The sequence below is a fragment of the Mobula birostris genome, chromosome 22 (assembly GCF_030028105.1).
Source record: "Mobula birostris isolate sMobBir1 chromosome 22, sMobBir1.hap1, whole genome shotgun sequence".
Taxonomy (NCBI): Eukaryota; Metazoa; Chordata; class Chondrichthyes; order Myliobatiformes; family Myliobatidae; genus Mobula; species Mobula birostris.
In genome coordinates, this window is record NC_092391.1 from 26,837,164 (window position 1) to 26,857,738 (window position 20,575).

Sequence of the window (20,575 nt, forward strand, 5' to 3'; positions counted from 1 at the left end):
CACAATTCACCCTTTAAAAATACTCCACACACGGTAGGCACACAGTATTCCTCCTTCAGGTTGTGTGCTTAGGGAAGCTGGGGTTCTGGGAGTGGTGGGGGGGGGGGTGCAGAGTGGATGGCAGGAGACCCACCAGCAGGAGAAGAGCCTGGCAGCAAGTGGCTCAAGTTGCTGTGATCTGTGCCAAGCTGAGCTGCAGCTGCACGCCGCTGAACATCCTAGCTATGTGCGAGCAGGCGCACACGCGCGCGCGCGCACGCACACACACGCACACACACGCGCACACGCACACACGCACGCACACACACACACACACACACACACACACACACACACACACACACACACACACACACACACACACACACAAAGATGAAGCCTTAACATTTCAGATAATAAAGAAGTCATAATTTAAGGAAGAGAAAAGAAGCCACCCACCTGAGAAAGGGATAGTGATCTTCTGAATTCGCCACCCTTCTCATCGAGGACACCGGTGCTGAAACCAGCCCGTGAGCAGAGACTCGGTAGGCCCACCCCCACCCCCCGAGTTTCATTGTGATTACTGAAGATGACAAGGATCAAGGAGATATCCATCCCCAAGCTTTGGCTGGAAAATTGCCGCATCACAAGAGCAGGAAAAGAGAGCAGCAGCGTTTGGCTATTCGGCCCCTCAGTCCTTCCCCACTGTTCAGTCCGATCACAACTCAATCTCTCATCTCTTCTCATTCCCCATTCCTTTACATATGTACCTATCCAACCCACCCCCCCAACACTTCCAAAGATTTGACCTCCACAGCCCCCCAGCATAGAGAATTCCAGAGAATTAACTCCCTCTGATTAAATAACTTCCTTTGGGACTCGGTCTGTGACCTTAGCCCCAGAGGTCCTGTACATTTCTGTGGTGGGAGGTAGTGACAATCCTCTCACACATCACCCACTTGCTCAGGAGACGAGTGTCATTGAGGAACTAACTAATTCTTGTTGCTTCTACTTTTTGCACCATGAGGTCAGTTCTGCACCACACAGGAGTGGCGTGAAGCCCTTTGAGATCTAGAGAGCAAGTTGATAGCCTCCTTGTGCTAAGAGCTGACAACAGCAGTGCTGCCCTGAGTAGACACACAGACGGAGCCCAGGAACTGCTCCTGGCTCAGCAGAATCAGAATCATGGAACATAAGTGAAGGTGAACTGATGGCCATTCTGCACAAACAGAAAGATGCTGTGTTTCAGTAAACTGCTGTCCTGGATGAGCAGAGAGATCCACAGCAGTGGAGGTATGGCAAGTGGGAACTCATCTTTCTCCTGCGGGAACACTCCCTGACTACTCACACACCCTTCTTCACCACCGGCACACGTGGAGTGCACAGGAAGATACTGGGACAGGAGTGACTCACAGAACGTCTGCCGGCTCCGCTCTGAAACAACAACAGTGTGGTCTGAGTGCCAGCAGATTGTTGGACCATTGTCTACCAAGCCGCCCTGTGCGCAGATTCAGGCCACTCACAAGAGCGTCAAGTCAACTCCCTTAGGTGGCAAATTCACCCTTGCCCCACAGGCACCCATCCCAGAATAATAATCCTTCAATTCGCCCTAGACACCCGTCTCAGGCCAGCTCAACAGAATCAGAAGCAATTTTACCATCTTTAAAGTAAGTCATGAAATTTGTTGTTTTGCAGCAGCAGTACAGTGCAAGACATAAAAATGCTGGTATATTATAAATTTCAATAAGATAAACAAATTCAATAAGTGGTGCAAAAAGAGAGCGGTAATAGTGAAGTAGTGGTCATGGGTTCATTGTTGGTTCAGAAATCTGATGATGGAGGGGGGAAAGCTGTTCTTAAGACAATAGTAAGATGTTTTTATGGGCTGTCAAGGGCATCTATGCCAAGTCAATGGGAATGGGAGAAGCAGCACAGTAGGGGGTACTGTGACATAATATTACATCATCAAAACTCACCGATATGGTCAAAAGGAGAAAAAAAAAGCATAGGGTGTGAAGGCTAGGAAAAAAAAAAGATTTTTTAAAATATTTGACATTTTTGCACTGTCCAATTGCATCCTTATTTAGTGGCAAAACATATCTTTTATTATACAGAGATAAATGACATTGGTGTGGCAGCTGCTGGCATTGATGCAGAGTCTGCCTTGCCTCACTTAGAAAGGTTGCCCAGGTTATATATTTCTGGTCAATCTCTGGCAAGTATGTGAAAATGACTACCAGAAAATCCATTTTCTAAGCTTATATGATGCTGTGGATCTTGGGCTGTGACAATATTGTCAAATCCGTTCGATTGGGTGTGACTATACTGTATGAGATCTAGCACGTTATTGTTTATAAAGTATCTTGGAACATGCTGAGGTTGTGAAAAGTACAATGCAAATGCAGGTCTTTCCATTTTTGCAACTCTATCTTGGCAGCAAACTACTCAGCCACATTTGACACGTTTCTCCTTACCGAGGGAAGTGTGGAGTTGGTAAGTTTTGAGTAATGTTTCTTGTATAACTGACCTGGCAGTCCCGAGGTCGGTACAATTGTTCAGGAATGCACACTCAACACTTTAGGACCAATATGTAAAAGATCCCTTGCACTGTCAAATTTGCATCAAGCAAAATTATTTCAAGTAACCCACATTTTGACATGACACTGTCAGGCTGGTGATCCTCAGCAGTACAACTCAGCTCTCTCACCATCACCTCCTTCCTTGCGAACATTTTGTTCACTTCCTCAGCTGCCAAAGAAACAGTTTTACACCTTAATTTTAAAACATCAAAGGACAAAGAGGACTCACAATTGTTTTGCTCCCAGATTATAATGCATTTCACCGCAGACTAGTTCCAAAGAATGAAGAAAAACTACTTGGATTTGCAGAACACAATTTAGCTTCTGCATTCACACAACTGGGCATGCAGTTGTCAGGACCAGAGTCCCTAAAGAAGGAGGTGACGGACTGAACAAGCTGGAATTCTTTTCACTGGAAAAGACCTGGCTGACAGAGTGGGTATGGAGAAAGCATATCTACTTGTGGGAGAGTTATGACTAAACCCATGCTCTTTGGAGAAGTCCCCCCCTCCCCCGAGACAGTTAACCACATTGAACAGTTGAGGTGGTGGCATAGATGCACTAAAGGTAGATCTAGTTCAGGGATTCCCAAACTTATTTTAATGCCATGGACCCTTACCACTAACTGAGAGGTCTGTGGACCTCAAGTTGGGAACCCCTGATCTAGATAGACTCAAGACAGAGAAAGGAATAGGTTGCAATGAGGAGGTGGGTGTTTTGCATGGGTTTAATGAATCCAACGAAGACATAAAAATTCTCACAGCCAAAAGGAGGTCCTGTTCAAATCACTGTAGCTCAGCCTTTGAGATGGACAAGGGAAGCAAAACAAAGTTCACACTCACTGCTCATACATTCCCAGTCCAGTAACTTCTGGTTAATGTTCTGTACAGATTGGGGTGAAAGGAATAATTGATTCCTGTCTCAGGATTAAATATTGTAAGGGCTCCTCACCTGTATTTCACACATCAAAGGCTGCCTGCCAAATCACTTTCACTTTCAAATGAAAAGTAAACAAGACCTTGGCCGCTGGCTTCACTCCTCGCCCAGTGAAGCACGAGAAAGGTCTAACATCTAATCTCTAGTCTGCGCTGAACACCACTGTGTGAGTAGACAGACCCTAGAATTGGCCTCAGTCTCACCATTATACAACGTTTGTAAGAAGGGCCACATATTTACCCCATTTAGTATCCTGTAGCTCCACCAAGGTCATACAAGGTTCACAGGTAGCAGCACTCTCGGACCTGAGACTGAAAGCTGTGGGTTCATGGTGCTCTTTAGAGAGCTGACAGCTTTTAAATGGGTTGACTCTCCCTCTCCTCTCACTATAGACCCTTGAGCCATTGGACTCCCCTTTCACTCTACCTAAGGCCAAACAATTTTTCTCCTTAGCCTTCTCCTTCTCTGAGGGACAGAACAGTCTTTCGGTCCTGGCAACGTTCTGGTAACGTTCTGGTAACCACCCTCCATATAAACCTCCTCTGCATCACCTACAGGGGTTTGACATCCTTCCTAATGCAGAATGTCTCGAATCAGATCTCTGTCTGGTACAGCCCACAGCATCTGTAGAGGTTCATGTGATTAGCTGGTGTAAAGCAGAACCTGTGATGTGGTCAGTTGCACTCAGCTAAACTAAAGCAGTAAAAGAAAGGAACAGAAGCCACAAAAAACTCACTAGTTCCTCTATATTTGTTGTGTGCCCTCAGTCTCTTCCCCACTCTATCCATCTTTCCCTTTGTCAAACAATTTTACTTTCCTGCAATCTGTCCATCTCTCGTCCTGTCTCTTCTTCCTAATTACTCTCCCTTATTATGTTTCTATTTCTCCACTCTCTCCCAATCCATCTCTCTTCCTCATACACACTATCCATCTATCTCAGTTTATCTGTCCATCTCTCTTTCTCCTTTTCTCATTATATCTGTGTGTCTCTTTCAGTCCATCTCTCTTTCTATTTCTCTTTCAAAAAATTCCTTTTGCTGCCTTTCACTTGCTCTTTCCTTAATATCACTCCTTTAAATTAAAACCTAGTCCAAGAATTCCCTCTCTAGAAACTATGCTGCGGAGCACAACAGGATATACCTGTAACTTTTGCCTTTGCAAATGTCCTGCATTCAAGATTCTCAAATATCTCCATGGCTCAGCTCTTCTCACATCTGCAACCAGCTCCAGCCTTTTAACCTTGGTGTTTCTTTAGAATCCCAAAGGTTAATGACTCAGCCATCTGGTGTGACCTTAATTCTGGAATTCCTTTCCTATACATTTTCAGCTCTCCAACTCTTTTGACTCCTTATGCAAAAATCTCCTTGAACCCCTCGTTTAGTTACCCATCCTCCAATCAGCTGATCACCCAACTTGTGGTCCTCTGTAGAACTTTGTGATTTTACCATGTTAAACCTGCTATAAAAATTCAAGTTCTTCTTGTTGTTACTGGGGCATAGGTCCAGGAGAAGGAGGCCAGACAGTTCTTCAGGCCTGTTGCTGCATTCCATCAGGGGCATTAAAGAGCACAGAATTAAATTGCACAGTGAGGAGAGGTGTGATCACAACTGGCTTTGAAATATGTATTCAATGACAGAATGGGCTTGAGAAGCTGAGGACACTCATCTTTTCCACCATCTCCCACTTTCTAGTCTGTGGTAACAGCAAATTTAAATCACTCTTGTTTGGTGGTCTGAAAATGATTGAGCCAGTTAACAACTCCCTGGAGATCTGTGAAGTGCAAGATCTATGACACCATTAAGGCTAGTGGAGGAAAGTTTTGGTGGTGGGGGGGAGGTCGAAGGTAGATATTTTACACAGAGAGTGGTGTAGAAGCTGATACAATAGAGACCTGTAAAAAACTTGGCACATGGATGTAACAAGAAAGGAGGGTTATGAATTGTGTAGGATAGAAGGGTTAGATTGATCGTGGAGGTTTACAAAGATCAGCACAAATCGTGGGTCAAAGGGACAGTACTGTGCTGTACTGTTCTGTGTTCTATGCATATTTGATATCTTGCACATGGACCTCCATTAGGCAAGACCAAAAACCCTGGTTTCTCCACAGTCTTAAGTTACATCAGAGGAAGCACTGACCTCAAAAGAATACTGATCATCATGAATAAGCCATCAGGTTTTGAGTAAACCTCCAAAAGGACCTCAACTTTGTTGTAGGGTTTGGAAGCTTGCGTGCCTCAATGACCCAGAAAGCTCCATTGGCTGGAGTCAGGGCTTTACGCTTTGGCTCTTGGTAGGGTCACCCATGCCAAACAGGTCAAAGGGTAGAGGTCAGACTAAGAATTGTCCACTGGTCCTCCGGGTTTTGGGGTTCAGCTCAGGGCTAACAACCCTGACTGGTAAATCAAAATTGTTATGGAAACAGCACTGAAGGGTCCTTCTACATCTGAGTGTGATGGTATTCCTGAGTCTCCACCCAGAACTTGCATGACTGACAGTACTGAAAACCAAGAGGAAGCTACTGACTTGCTGAAGGAAGACCTGAACACTGCCAGAGATGGTGGACCTTCACTGCTGCCCTAAACGCCAGCAGTAGGAAAGTTTTGGGTGAAGTCAGTCATTGGCTGTGAAATGGCACAGGGCAGTCAAGTTGATGAAAGGTGTTGCAAGAATGTCAATTAGTTGTGGGCTGTTTGTCCCCCACTCTTTATCCTGTGGACTTGTGGGCTGATATTGTACCAGTTGCTGTGCATGGGTGGGCAATTTCTCTATTGTGCTTGAATGTGAGTGTGTGTGTGAGAGAGAGAGAGAATGTGAGTGAGATAAGAAAGAGAGAGTAATCCTGAATGTGTATCAGTTCAGAGTGGGGGGGGGGGTGACAGAAAGAATGCGAATGTATATCTGGGAATGACAGAGATGACAAGAAAGAAAGTATGTTAGTGAGTGAGAGTTTATATAAAAATGGAGAAGGAGAGAGAGAAGGGGGAGGGGTAACAGGGAAACAACACACGGACAGCCCCCACCTTAATCTGGAAAACACATTACTACTGGAGCTAATTTCCATCTTTCTTTCAACCAGGCTATGTGTGATTCAATTTCCAAATGTCTTTTCCCAGTAGTGGGGATAGACAGAGAAAGAGGAGGAGAGAGAAAGAAATAGAGAGAGAGAGAGAAATACAACAGAAAACAGAAAAGAGAGAGTATAGAAAAGAGAAAATAAAACACATAGTCTAATACATAATGATTTAACAGGAGTGAGTAGAAAAAAATAAAGACAGAAAAAGAATGAGAGAAGCAGCTAAAATGAGACAGTGGACGAGGGAAACAGATGAAAGAGAGATAGAGAAAAAGAGAAAACGACAGATAAAATGTTCAATGTTAGTATGACTATTTTTACTAACACTCTATCTTTCTCCATAGCTATTTCATCACAATTTCTAATTAGGAACAGAGTCTGCATGGGGTTGGGCCGAAGCCTAAGTTATGCACAATGAGTACATTATGGGTCCCAGTTAGACAGATTGAAGCAAGGGGCCATTTGCCAAGGTGCTTCACTGCATAATCCTGCTTGCTGTTAAACAAAATCTCGGGATGTCTAGAACTGCAATCTTATGAAACATTTTGCTTTTCTCCTCCTATGTTAAGGAAGCTTTTCTTTCTATCGTAAATAGTATCCCCGCCCTCCTACTTTTTTTCTGGGGGAGGGGGAAGTAGAGAGAGAAAATGGAGGGATCTAATTAGAATGTGTGTCCATCTGCGCTTGTATTGTAACCCAGGGAAGAACAGTTAAAGCAAGTGAGACGTGCTCTGTAGGCCTCAGACGCGGTGATTAGTCACACAGTATTAATCTGAGGCCTAACAATAGGCCTCAAAGTCCGACCGAACTCCAGCTGTCAGCTAGTGAAAGAAAGGAAAGAAAACAGATTTAGAGATTGAAGCGTCGGGGCAATTTCTGCAGAGTGGCGTGGCTTGGCTTTCAGTCATTGAAAGAAGCGCTTGGGCCCTTTGTCTGGTAATTGCTTATGGGCCCTGAGTTTGGTGTACGAGGGAGGGAGGGGAGGAGGGTGTGCGTGGAGGCTGGACATGGAACTTGGAGCAGCACAATGCGCAATCCACACAGTCAACAGATGGCACAACCTGCCCTTCTGGGGGGGAGGGGGGGACAGAATTAAAATGTTTGTAGATCCACAAGTGTTGTTTTCTTATATTGTCTTATGGATTCGACTTTGAGGCCACTGCTATTACTCTTGTCATTGTCCCCTCTCTTCCCCTCTCCTGAGCTCTTTCCCTCTGTTTCAAGGGAACATCCACAGCTTTCATTTCACCCACAATGTTATAGCACTTTATAACAGGTCATAAAGCCTAAATGGTCTTTGCTGGTGGTTTATGTCATATGCCAGTCCTATTAACCTTAACCTAACAACATATTCCTTTCTCCTTTTATCGCAGTTCTCCCTGCTTTCTAGGTAAAGACATTTATTTTGATTTTTTTATAGGATACATTTATGACTGTCTTCTATTTATGACCACTATTCTTGCACTCACACCACAAGATGAAACATCCCTTCTGTGCCCTTTCTATCAAAGATATTTCAAATTTGAAAGAAATCCATCAGATCACACCTCCTCCCCTGTCCCCTCTTAACTTGGAGATTCCTAATGCAGGCAATGCAGCCCTTTGGGATTTTCCTTAACGCGTGGGATGGCACCTCTTTTACCAGGCTAACAACTCAGAGAACAATCAAGGTCAAGTGCTACAATCACAGGTATATGTATGCACAGGTGCAATGGAGAACACAGCAACATCACAGGCAAATAGCATTAGAGACACAAGAAAAGCGTAATTTATGCAAGGAGCTCAAAATCTCAGCAAGGACAGTTTTGGATAGGTAAAAACAAAACTGAAGCTTTTGGATTGTCATAAGAACATCTAGCCCAGAATGCAACTTTAGCCCCATTTCAAGGAGACTAACTTGAACTGCCTTCTGGAGTGTCCTCTCATTGCATCAGATTTGGGGCCAACAATTTGAGGAGGTTGTCTATTACCTTGAGGAGGTAGTCCATTACCGTCTTCTCAGGACTCTCAGAGCAGGCTTCACTAGCAGCGCCCATAACCCAAATGTTAATCTAACCTATGATAATATTACTGGTGCCAATTCTACACAATCGGGGTGATATCTTGAAAATGAGATGTTAAGCTGAGACCCCATCAGCTCTTGCAAATGATTGCAAATGATCCCGCGGTTCAATCCGAAGAGCAGTTGTCACCTGTGGTCTAATATTTATCCCTCAATCAGCATCAGTAAACATAACTATGAAAACTGGCCAGTATGATTCCTTTAAACAAAACAGAATCAATACTTCAAACTTATTCCCAAAGACCTAAAGGATTTTGGGAATCCTGAAGGCAGAAAATTGGCTATAGTAACTTCTTATTTTCTGTTTTTTAGAAAGATCCTCCTTTGCACTTATTCCATCTCATGGATCACACACTTAGAAATTCATCTGAAGAATCCTAATTATTTTCTGGAAAAGCAATTGGTTGAAAGGGGAAGCAGGTTTCTTTCACCCACCAAACACCAGAACCCTACCCAACTTGGATCCCCACCCACCGAGCAATGCACTTAAACAACACCAAAGCTAAGCCAACACTGCACCCACCATTGCAATATGATACCTACTTAAAGTTGCAACCTGCCTCTCAACAATACAACTATCCAACACCATGTGCCATCCACTCAGAACAGTGTACCACATGCTCAGCATTACAACCTACCAACCTGAATTGGCCCAACTCTACCCGCAGGACAGGTTATGCAAATTGAGCGTTGGTCCTCTGGAATTTAGAAGAATGGGAAATAATCTCATTGGAATACCAAATTCTTTCAGGGTTTGGTATAGTCGATCCAGGGATGATCTTTCCCATGGTTGGAGTGCTTAGAACCTGGGGTTAATCTCAAAATAAGGAGTCAGCTATTCAAGGCTAAGAAGGAAGTTCTCTACCCCAGCAACACACACAAAATGCTGGAGAAACTCAGCAGGCCAGGTAGCGTCTATGGAAAAGAGTAAACAGTCAACGTTTCGGGCCGAGACCCTTTGGCAGGACTGGTTACCCCAATTTGTCACTAATTGGCAACAGCAAAGAAAACAGCCCAGTGTCAGTCTGTATATGGAAGCAAGATAAGTGGAGGTGCCTTCTCCTCACGTTCCTCCTGAGGAAATGGAATGGAGATGGAGGAGGGATAAAAGGATGGAGAGCAGAGGCAAGCAGGTGAGGGTCAGAAAGGGCTGTAAAGAAAAGGAAAGCTCAGTGGGCACGAGAAAGGAGGAACGATGAGAAGTCAGATCCTATCAGGTAAGAATAAATCAACACTGAATCATGAAGGTAAAAAAGTGATGATACTCACAGGCAAACCTCAGTACCATTAGGATTCCGGCTACACCTGCCACCATTAGCGCAGTATTCTGACTGGATGAAGCAATTCAAACCTGAGGGGGAGAGAAAGACAGCAAATTAGCAGTTTATAAACACAAAATAATCTGCAGATGCTGGGGTCAAAGCAACACTCCAACACGCTGGAGGAACTCAGCAGGTCGGGCAGCATCCGTGGAAAAGATCAGTCAACATTTCGGGCCGGAACCCTTCGTCAGGACTGTAGAGGGAAGGGGCAGAAGCCCTATAAAGAAGGTGGGGGGAGGGTGGGAAGGAGAAGGCTGGTAGGTTCCAGGTGAAAAGTCAGTAAGGGGAAAGATAAAGGGGTGGGGAGGGGAGGCAGGGAGGTGATAGGCAGGAAAGGTGAAGAAAGAATAGGGGAAAACACAATGGGTAGTAGAAGGAGGCGGAACCATGAGGGAGGTGATAGGCAGCTGGGGGAGGGGGCAAGGTGACATAGGGGTAGGGGAAGGGAGGGAATCCTTCCCCTACTGGTTTTTCACCTGGAACCTACCAGCCTTCTCCTTCCCACCCTCCCCCCACCTTCTTTATAGGGCCTCTGCCCCTTCCCTCTACAGTCCTGATGAAGGGTTCCGGCCTGAAACGTCGACCGATCTTTTCCACGGATGCTGCCCGACCTGCTGAGTTCCTTCAGCGTGTTGTGAGTGTAGCAGTTTAAGATAGCTTCCCAGCCTAACCAACATTTCTGCCTGATAGCCTGTCCATCTGATTAGTAGCCACCTACTTAGTAAGCAAACGACACCATTGTTCAAAAATCCGTCTGAAGCATTGAAACAAAAATAAAGCCTCTCCTAATCATTACAATCATCATTATAATGATTTGTTCAACACAATAAATCAATAACACAAGGAATTCTGCAGATGCTGGAAATTCAAAGCAACACACACAAATGTGGGAGGAACTCAGCAGGTCAGGCAGTATTCAGGGAAATGAACAAACAGTTGACATTTCAGACGGAGACTGAAAAACAAGCAGGAAGACACCAGAGTAAAAATGTGGGGGGAGGGGAAGGAGGATGGTTAGAAGGTGATAGTGGGTGGGAAAGATAAAAGGCTGGAAAGGAAGGAATCTCAAGGGAGAGGGAAGTGGACTGTAGGAGGAAGGGCACTGGGGGAGGGGGGCAATAAACAGGTGAGAAGAGGTAAGAGGCCAGAATGTGCAATACAAGAAGATGAGGGGAGGGGGAGGGATTTTTTTTTAACTGGGAGGAGAAATCGATATTCATGCCCTCGGGTTGGAGGCTACCCAGACGGAATGTAAGGTGTTGCTCCTCCACCCTGAGGGTGGCCTCATCAAGGCACAAGAGGAAGCCACGGACTGACTCCCGGAAGCTCCTCTTTTCACAGTTGGGATGGAGGTGCTTGACAAAGCTGTTCCCCCTACTTACGATGGGTCTCACCAGTGTAGAGGAGGCTACACTGGCAGCACCACACATTATAGCTGACCTCAGAAGATTCAAAGGTAAACTGTTGCCTCACCCGGATGAACTGTCTGGAGCCCTGAATATGAACCGTGAGGAAAGAGATGAATGGACAGGTTGCTTGCAGGGAGAAGTGCCAGGAGGGAGATAAAGTGGGGAGAGAGAAATGGACAAGGGAATCACGGAGGGAGCAATCAATCCCTATGGAAAGCGGGGAGTGGAGGGCAGGTAAAGACGTGTTTAGTGGTAGGATCCCTTTGGAGATGGCGGAAGTTGTGGAGAATAATATGGAGGCTCATGGGAAGCTTGGTAAGGACAATGGGAACTCTATCACTGATATCCTGGAAAGGGGAGCTTCATTCTTGAAGCACATGCTGCAGAGACAAAGGAACTGAGAAAAGGCAATAGCATTTTTATGGGAGACAGGATGGGAAAGGCAGGTAAAGCTGGGGGACCGTGTGGGTGTTCATGGCTACCCTCGAATCGGGAGAAAATGCAAGAGGTCAAAGGAGAAATTCAGACTGAGGAGAGTGGTGGTGGAAGGGAAGTTGCTGGTTCTTTTATTGATAAAGTACCAGAGAGCTTTAAGGGCTTCTTGTTGGGAGAATATAAGTGTATAAGGACTGGACATCCATGGTGAAAATGAGGCAAATGGGACTAGGGAATTTAAAGTTATTGAGGTGATCGAGGACCTGAGAAGTATTGCGGATGTAGGTAGGAAGGGATTAAAGGGGGATTGAAAGGAGTTGACGTATGAGGACACGTGAGGCAGGATCAGATAGAGACAATGGGCCTACCCAGACAGTAAATCATTATTGTGATGGTACATCAAAATGATTTATTTTGTTTGTCTAAGATCTGGGAAAATCTAAAATTTCAATTTAATTGAAGAATGTGTCACATGTAAATCAATATCTCAAGAATACACCGACCCTCACTGGGGGACGGGTCCCACACACACTGACCCTCACTGGGGACGGGTCCCACACACACTGACCCTCACTGGGGTATGGGCCCCACACACACGGACCCTCACTGGGAGATGGGTCCCACACACACTGACCCTCGCTGGGGGACGGGTCCCACACACACACTGACCCTCACTGGGGCACTGGTCCCACAGACACTGACCCTCACTGGGGGACGGGTCCCAAACACACTGACCCTCACTGGGGGATGGGACCCACACACACTGACCCTCACTGGGGGACTGGTCCCACAGACACTGACTCTCACTGGGGGACTGGTCCCACACACACTGACCCTCCCTGGGGGACGGGTCCCACACACACCGACCCTCACTGGGGAACAGGTCCCAAACACACTGACCCTCACTGGGGGAAGGGGTCCCACACACACACACTGACCCTCACTGGGGGACGGGTCTCACACACACACTGACCCTCACTGGGGGACGGGTCCCACACACACACTGACCCTCACTGGGAGATGGGTCCCACACACACACTGACCCTCACTGGGGGGATGGGTCCCACACACACTGACCCTCACTGGGGAACGGGTTCCACACACACACTGACCCTCACTGGGGGACAGGTCCCACATACACTGACCCTCACTGGGGGGGGGACGGGTCCCACACACACTGACCCTCCCTGGGGGACGGTTCCCACACACACCGACCCTCACTGGGAGATGGGTCCCACACACACACTGACCCTCACTGGGGACTAGTCCCACACACACTGACCCTCACTGGGGGATGGGACCCACACACACTGACCCTCACTGGGGGACTGGTCCCACACGCACTGACCCTCACTGGCGGATGGGTCCCACACACACTGACCCTCCCTGGGGGATGGGTCCCACACACACCGACCCTCACTGGGGAACAGGTCCCAAACACACTGACCCTCACTGGGGGAAGGGGTCCCACACACACACACTGACCCTCACTGGGGGACGGGTCTCACACACACACTGACCCTCACTGGGGGACGGGTCCCACACACACACTGACCCTCACTGGGAGATGGGTCCCACACACACACTGACCCTCACTGGGGGGATGGGTCCCACACACACTGACCCTCACTGGGGAACGGGTTCCACACACACACTGACCCTCACTGGGGGACAGGTCCCACATACACTGACCCTCACTGGGGGGGGGACGGGTCCCACACACACTGACCCTCCCTGGGGGACGGGTCCCACACACACCGACCCTCACTGGGGAACAGGTCCCAAACACACTGACCCTCACTGGGGGAAGGGGTCCCACACACACACTGACCCTCACTGGGGGACGGGTCCCACACACACACTGACCCTCACTGGGAGATGGGTCCCACACACATACTGACCCTCACTGGGAGATGGGTCCCACACACATACTGACCCTCACTGGGAGATGGGTCCCACACACACTGACCCTCACTGCGGACGGGTCCCACACACACTGACCCTCACTGGGGGACGGGTCCCATACACACTCACCCTCACTGGGGAATGGGTCCCACACACACACTGACCCTCACTGGGGGACAGGTCCCACACACACTGACCCTCACTGGGGGGGGGGATGGGTCCCACACACACTGACCCTCGCTGGGGGACGGGTCCCACACACACCAATCCTCACTGGGGAACAGGTCCCAAACACACTGACCCTCACTGGGGGAAGGGGTCCCACACACACACACACTGACTCTCACTGGGAGACGGGTCCCACACACACACTGACCCTCACTGGGAGATGGGTCCCACACACATACTGACCCTCACTGGGGGTCGGGTCCCACATACACTGACCCTCACTGCGGACGGGTCCCACACACACTGACCCTCACTGGAGGTCGGGTCCCACACACACTGACCCTCACTGGGAGACGGGTCCCACATACACTGACCCTCACTGGGAGGTGGGTCCCACACACACACTGACCCTCACTGGCGGACGGGACCCACATACACTGACCCTCACTGGAGGATGGAACCCACACACACTGTGAAGGTTTGGTGCCTGTGGTCTCCTAGTGTGATCTAGGGTAAAAAAGGGGAAGGTGTATTGTGGTGGGGGTGGGAAAACTTGGTGAAATCATTATTATTGGACACGCGAATTTTCGGAAACCTTGAGTATCAGCCACAAAATGCTGAAGGAACTCAGTAGGTCAGGCGTCATATGCGTAGGGAAATCAAAAGTTTCAGCGGGACTATTTCAGCTATTATTGGAAACTTTAGTGTGCGAGTCCAGGTAAACTGTCCATTCCGCGGTGAGAGAGGTGTCCCTGGCGCTTGTCGAATATGCTGGAGACTCTCAGCAGACTGTGCGTTCTCCGTCGCAGGCGCCTGTGCTGGGCGGGATGTGTGTGAAGCACTCAGTACAGCCCTTGAAGAGCTGGGAGTTCAGTAAGAGTCTGCGGCCCGTGCGTGGGAACAGGCAACAGCTGTGGAGCAGGGCTGTGTTGGGAACAAAGGCGCGGAGAGAGAGGGAGGGAGGGAGCAATCAGGGTCACTCATTGGCACTCACTCTCCGCCGCTGTTCAGCGGCCTCCTGTTCTCCGAGGTCTTGGCACAGTTCCTCCCCTGGCTGGTTTATACTCAGTATTACCAATCAGAGCCCGGAACTGAGCCCACGCCGGCGTGTGTCAACGGCACAGGCGCTGGTCACTTGAGATAGAGACAGGGCAAGTCCCGGACGAGGCGGCAACAGAGCTGTCAGTCCAAGGAGAACGTCCACAACACTCGCCCACACTGTCGCATCTTGTGGAATCTCTCCAGCTTTACCGCCCGGCAACGCTCCCATTACTGAGGGAACTCCCCCCACCCCACCCCAGGATAAACGAGAAGGCTGGGAGGTGACCTACGAGTTATTAAGGGACCTGGCAGGGTAAAAGATGTCACCATTTTGGAAGCACGGACTGCAGTCAGACGAACGCATTTTGGGCGAATAACGTGTGGAAGACGACAGCGCGGTGGCGGGTTCAATCCCGACCTCGGGTATTGCCTAAAGTTTGCACAGTTTCCTCGTGACCATTTGTCTCTGTTTCCCACTTCCCAAAATTGTGCGAGTTGGTAATGGACCATTGTAAACTGCCCCCAGGGCATAGAAAACAGGATGGATTTGACAGGGGTGCCGAGAAAATAAAATGGATTAAAATAGGATTAGTGTAAAATGAGCGTTTGATGGTTTGCGTGGAGCAGGTGGGCCGAATGGCCTGTATCTGCGCTGAATCGATGACTGGTACAGATTATACTGACAACTCAAATTCTTCATAACTTGGAACTTCAAGCCTGGGTAAAAAGTTGTTTCAATCCAGTCAATTTAATGCCATCCCCAAATGCCCAGGGTGATGGTGTTGAGTCACCTTCCTGACCCTCCGGTGCGAGGTTCGCAGTGAGTAATTGAGTGGGCGGTCAATACCTTTCGGCCCACCTAGCCCACGCAAACCATCCCGCATTCATTCATCACAGTCGTGAAGCAACGCACAAAATGGCCACTGGCAAAGTGCGCGGAACTCTCAAAGCACCCGAGATCAGGATCGAAACCTCCACTCTGCTCCCGTCTTCCTTTCTTCCACATTCTCGCCATCACAAGCAGGTTACCCCTCAGCCTTCTTGTTTATCTTGGCGGGGGCAGGGGGATCTCCGACGTAATGGGAGACATTCCTCCTCAGTTCCAACTGAATTCATTGGAAGCTGGAGGGCGACACTGGGGACTGGAGTCAAATACAGGCCTATATGTAGAGCTGTAAATTAGTCAGCTCCATCAGCTTCCATAGTATCCACTACTACATCTTCAAGGAGCAGTGCCTCAAAAAGGCAGCGTCCATCATTAAAGGCCACCACCACCTCGGAGATGCCCTCTTCCCATTGTTACCATCGGGTAGGAGATACAGAAGCCTGAAGGCACACTCTCAGCAATTCAGGAACAGCTTCTTCCTCTCTGCCATCTGATTTCTGAACGGACATTGAACCCATGAACACTACCTCACCACTTTTTTATTTCTGTTTTTGCATTACTTATCTAATTTAACTTTTTAATATACATATATAACCTTACACTAATTCAGTTTTTCTATATTTATCATGTATTGCATTGTACTGCTGCTGCAAAGTTAACACATTTCAAAACATATGCTGGTTATATTAAACTTGATTCTGAGATGATGACAGGTATTCTTTCTGTATAGGATCTCAGAAACCAGTTGAGCTTACAGGACAATGACTTTCATCGGTCCCTTTTACCAAGATTGATTCAATTTCTTCAACTTCCCTCAGTGTGTTCCAAGTCTGAAGTTAACAGACCAAAAGGCTCAGGGCGAGGAATGGGCCTGGAATGCCCATGTCCCCAGAACAGGTGATCAGTGAAGCATCTTCCCATCAATCTTTTCTCTTTCCTCTTATCCCGTTCCCAGTACAAGCCGACTCATGTTTCTCAGTCCAAATCATCACGAAGCTACTCACAGTGGCCAGCCCTCTCATATCAATCAGTTGCAAGGCACTTTGCTAAACAAGTCTTTGATTTTCCCGGAGACCCAGTCTATTTTATAATAATCACCAATGATACAATTACAGAGAAATGATGGAGTGATAAGTCTTTTGATAAATACCAGCAACTTGCACTTGTCAGCAAGTATCTCTTTCGAAAGCTCACGGACTAGTGGAAACCTTGTTGCACTACACTACGTTTGATTTCCTCAGTCCCTTTCCTCAACTCCACATAACTGCCATCTTCCAATCCAGACCCCAGTCACTCACAACCCACCTCCCCAACTCTCTCTTCCTTCTCCCACTTTCCCATAGCTCTCCTCCGCAGCTCACCTTTCGCCGGTTCCCTGCCATTCCTCTACTGTGGAGCCTTACTTTTGCCAAGCCTGTGACTCACTCTGTCCCGCTACTATGACGCAAAAGGTGGATGTGAAGACTTACAATAGTTAGAGGCAGGCAGGTAGAAATATAGATAGGGAGAGAGATAGATTTACACTACACATACAGGTGCAGATAGACAGACATAGGCGTTACTGAGAGAGAGAGAGACAGACATAGAGAGAGAGAGAGAGAGAGAGAGAGAGAAGCGGGAAAGATACATGGAAGGGAACAACCAAATACAAAAACACAGAGGCAGGCAGAGGCAGACGGGATACACATGGGCAAAGACAATGAGACTCGCAAAGAGAGTGATACAGTGATAAACATCCCAGCCACTGTCACCGTAAACCGATCAGACAGTGCCTCCTTAACTTCCTCTCTGACCCAAGGGCACTGAAGTCAAGTCGTACCCCTTGATGGAAACTGAGCCCTTAACGCAACCAATGCCGGCGCTGAAGAGATCTGCGGGAGACGGTTCGACTTTTAAGGGAAGCCATTAAACAAGAGGTTTAACAGGGGAGATGACAATTTGAAAGCAGCTCGCAGCCTAGTCAACTGAGAGGAAAGAGTGGGCGAAGAGAGCTCTCTGTTTAACTCCGGTTGAAAAATCGCGGAACAGTGATCTGACGAACGCGCTCTGGTCAAACGCAAGGGAAATTTCCCACCAGATCGTTTCGATGTCACTTTAAACGTCTGGTGTGATGCCAGGAATTGCCAACGTGGGCTGGCAGTGTCGGGTAAGTCACCCAACCCCTGTTCGTGAGCGCTAAACGGCGCCTAACAGCGACACAGGTTTGGCTCAACTCCCCCACGTGACCGCTGGAAATTGCAAAAACACACACACACTCTCTAGCGTGCAAAGCAAAACGAACATCAGCCGGTGGTGGGAGAGGATGTCGTGACACACTCAGACCGTGTGGGAGCTGTAATAATAAAACAGCCAGTCGCACAGGAAGGGGATTGGTCAGAGAAACACTGGTGGCCAGCGGCACTGTAAGGAGATACCAGAGTAAAGTGTGCGGGTCGAGTCACTCAAACCTGGTTTCAGTAACAGCGGAGGACGCAGAGAAGAAACGAGGCTAACGTAAATTCTTTGGGGGAGGGGGAATGCTATGCCAATCTCGCACCACCTCCCCGCGCATCCCTTTATACAACCGGCGTTTACAAAGAACTTTTAATAAATTAAAGTATTAAACACAGCCCGATTGTGACATTAACGGGATATTGAAACGAATAACCAAATGCTTAGACATCAAACGAAACACTACACATACTGAAAATATGAAATCAAAACAGAACAATGCTGGGAAAACTCGACAGATCAATCGATAAACATCTTTATAATTTTTCACTTTTTAAACTTTAAATCCAGCTGTGAAGAATCCTGGGCCTGAAACTTTGACTGTTTCTCTTCCACGGATGCTGCCTGAGCTACTCGGTCTTTTCTGTTGTTATTTGGTACGGGGAAAAGAGCCGGGAGGTCTGGGGAATTCCCGAGTTTAGGGCCACGGCATGCGCGTAAAAGGCGTGAAGCTCGGGGTCGTTGAAGGTTTTCAAGACCAAAATGAGCAGAGGGTATAACACCGTAGGAGGTTCCAGAGTTAAGGAAACAAGAGTGAAAGTTTAAGGACAGAGATTACTGATGCGCACCTTGTGAAGGTGTGCGGTTTGTCTGCTGGGGCAGGGGCTGGGATTACGATTAATCTGAATATCGGGGTGGGGGTGCAAGGGAAATTAGGTTACGATTAAAGCGAACATGAAGGCTGGGGAGTGGGGACCGGGGATGGGTTCAGACTAGGAGTACTAGTTGAGGTTCCCTTGAAGTTGCAACATCAGTGGGGCGGGTTTGGGTGGGGTGCGGGTGTCCGCTCCACCCATGGTCTCTGGGTCGGAGCTATGCAGATGGGTTTCCTCGGTCTGTGAGGTCCAGGAATAAGATCCGGAGATGGGACTTCGTCTGGAAATCGGGGTGGAGGCGGAATTTCTCCCGGGATCCAGGCTGGAAGTGGTTTCTTTCACTAATGCGACTTTGTTTAGAGTTTGCGGTTGGCTTTCTCCCCCAGCACCCCCCACTCCCCCTCCAAAAAAAAGAGGAAGGCTTGTCTCTTTGAATAGGTGGAGTCGGGGTTGTTGCTGAGATTAAAACACTAAACTTCCATAATTATCCATGTCCCCTCCCCAAATCAGAACGTGAGTCTATAACACAATTTACAGAAACAATTTCAACTGGGGAAGGCCTAAAATGTTTGACTTTCATCTGGCCCGCCACACTCTCTCTCTCTCACACTCACACTAGTTTCTACATCTCCCCACGCCACTTCCCCATCCCCGTGAACCTTGCTCCATCCTGCACTCCGACAGGCTCGGTCTGGGACCAGGAGCATCCTCCCCCCCCCCCCCCGTCTCTCTCTCTCTCTCTCTCTCTCTCTCTCTCTCTCTCACACACACACACACACACACACACACACAATGAGGTGCGGATGTTATATCAAGTGAAAGACAAAAGAAAACTAAATCGTGGGAACTGTGTTCCTTGGGGAGTGGACGAGGGTCAGGCTGAGATTCCCGGTTCCGCGGCGAAAGCTATTCGCATTACAATGTGTCCAGGCAAAGGCTGCTCCTGGGACGCAACAAACGGAAGAAGCTCAAAACTTGCCCGAACTCAACTCCCCTTTAATCGAAACCGGTACCTGCTTAAACAAAATTAAAACAACTCTGCCTCCCTGCCTCCCAATACCTTGACCTCCGGTTTTGTGGGAAATAGGTTTGATTCGCACACCCACCTTGCACCAGGGTGGGCAATGATATTAGACATAGGGTCAGCACCAACATTCCTCCAGTCGAGATTCGAGAGAGATTCCTTTTCCTTCAGTTCTTTGTGTTATCCTATCGGTTATATCTTCAAACAGACCATAAATCCACAGAGGTCCCCGGCTGGGGGGGAGGGAGTTGAAGGGGGAAAAAGTTGCAAGCAAATTAAATATCCGTTTTTGTTTAAATAGAAGTAATCCGTGCAAGAGTAGAATTGATTGACGAGGTGAACTGGGTTGAAGTCACAGGGTCCAGTCACTGGATTATAGATCCGCTCACAGACCTCACGCTCTGAACTTCTCTTTCTCAATAACCTGTAGCTAGGAATCTGGTTTTGGCTCTCGGTCCTCAGCTCGTCTCCCCAAAGCGTTAGAGGCTGAACTGAGGTAGGGAAAAAAAAAGGTTCTCTGTCCCTCCCCCTGGTGGGCGGAGATTTGCTCTGTATTTGCATAAAGCTGTGAAGAGATCTTCGTCTTTCGTCCCTCTCTCCCTCCGATCCTTCTTGGGAATGGGCAGTCGGGGGGTACTGAGAAGACCAAGCCGAACCAACCCAGTCTCAA

The 20,575-nt window shown here is 48.0% G+C and overlaps 1 protein-coding gene across 2 annotated transcripts in view; it reads right to left on the bottom strand.

Annotated features, from left to right (window-relative positions):
* notch1b (notch receptor 1b) overlaps positions 1 to 20,371 on the bottom strand; it is a 119,824-nt gene extending 99,453 nt beyond the window's left edge. For both annotated transcript variants that reach the window (XM_072240432.1, XM_072240431.1), the window contains exons 1-2: positions 19,988 to 20,371; positions 9,899 to 9,980 (exon numbers count right to left, since the gene is read on the bottom strand). In XM_072240432.1, the coding sequence (XP_072096533.1) occupies positions 9,899 to 9,980; positions 19,988 to 20,036 (131 nt within the window). In that variant the 5' untranslated portion in view covers positions 20,037 to 20,371. The remainder of the gene's footprint in view (positions 1 to 9,898; positions 9,981 to 19,987) is intronic.
* Between the last annotated feature and the right edge of the window lie 204 nt (positions 20,372 to 20,575).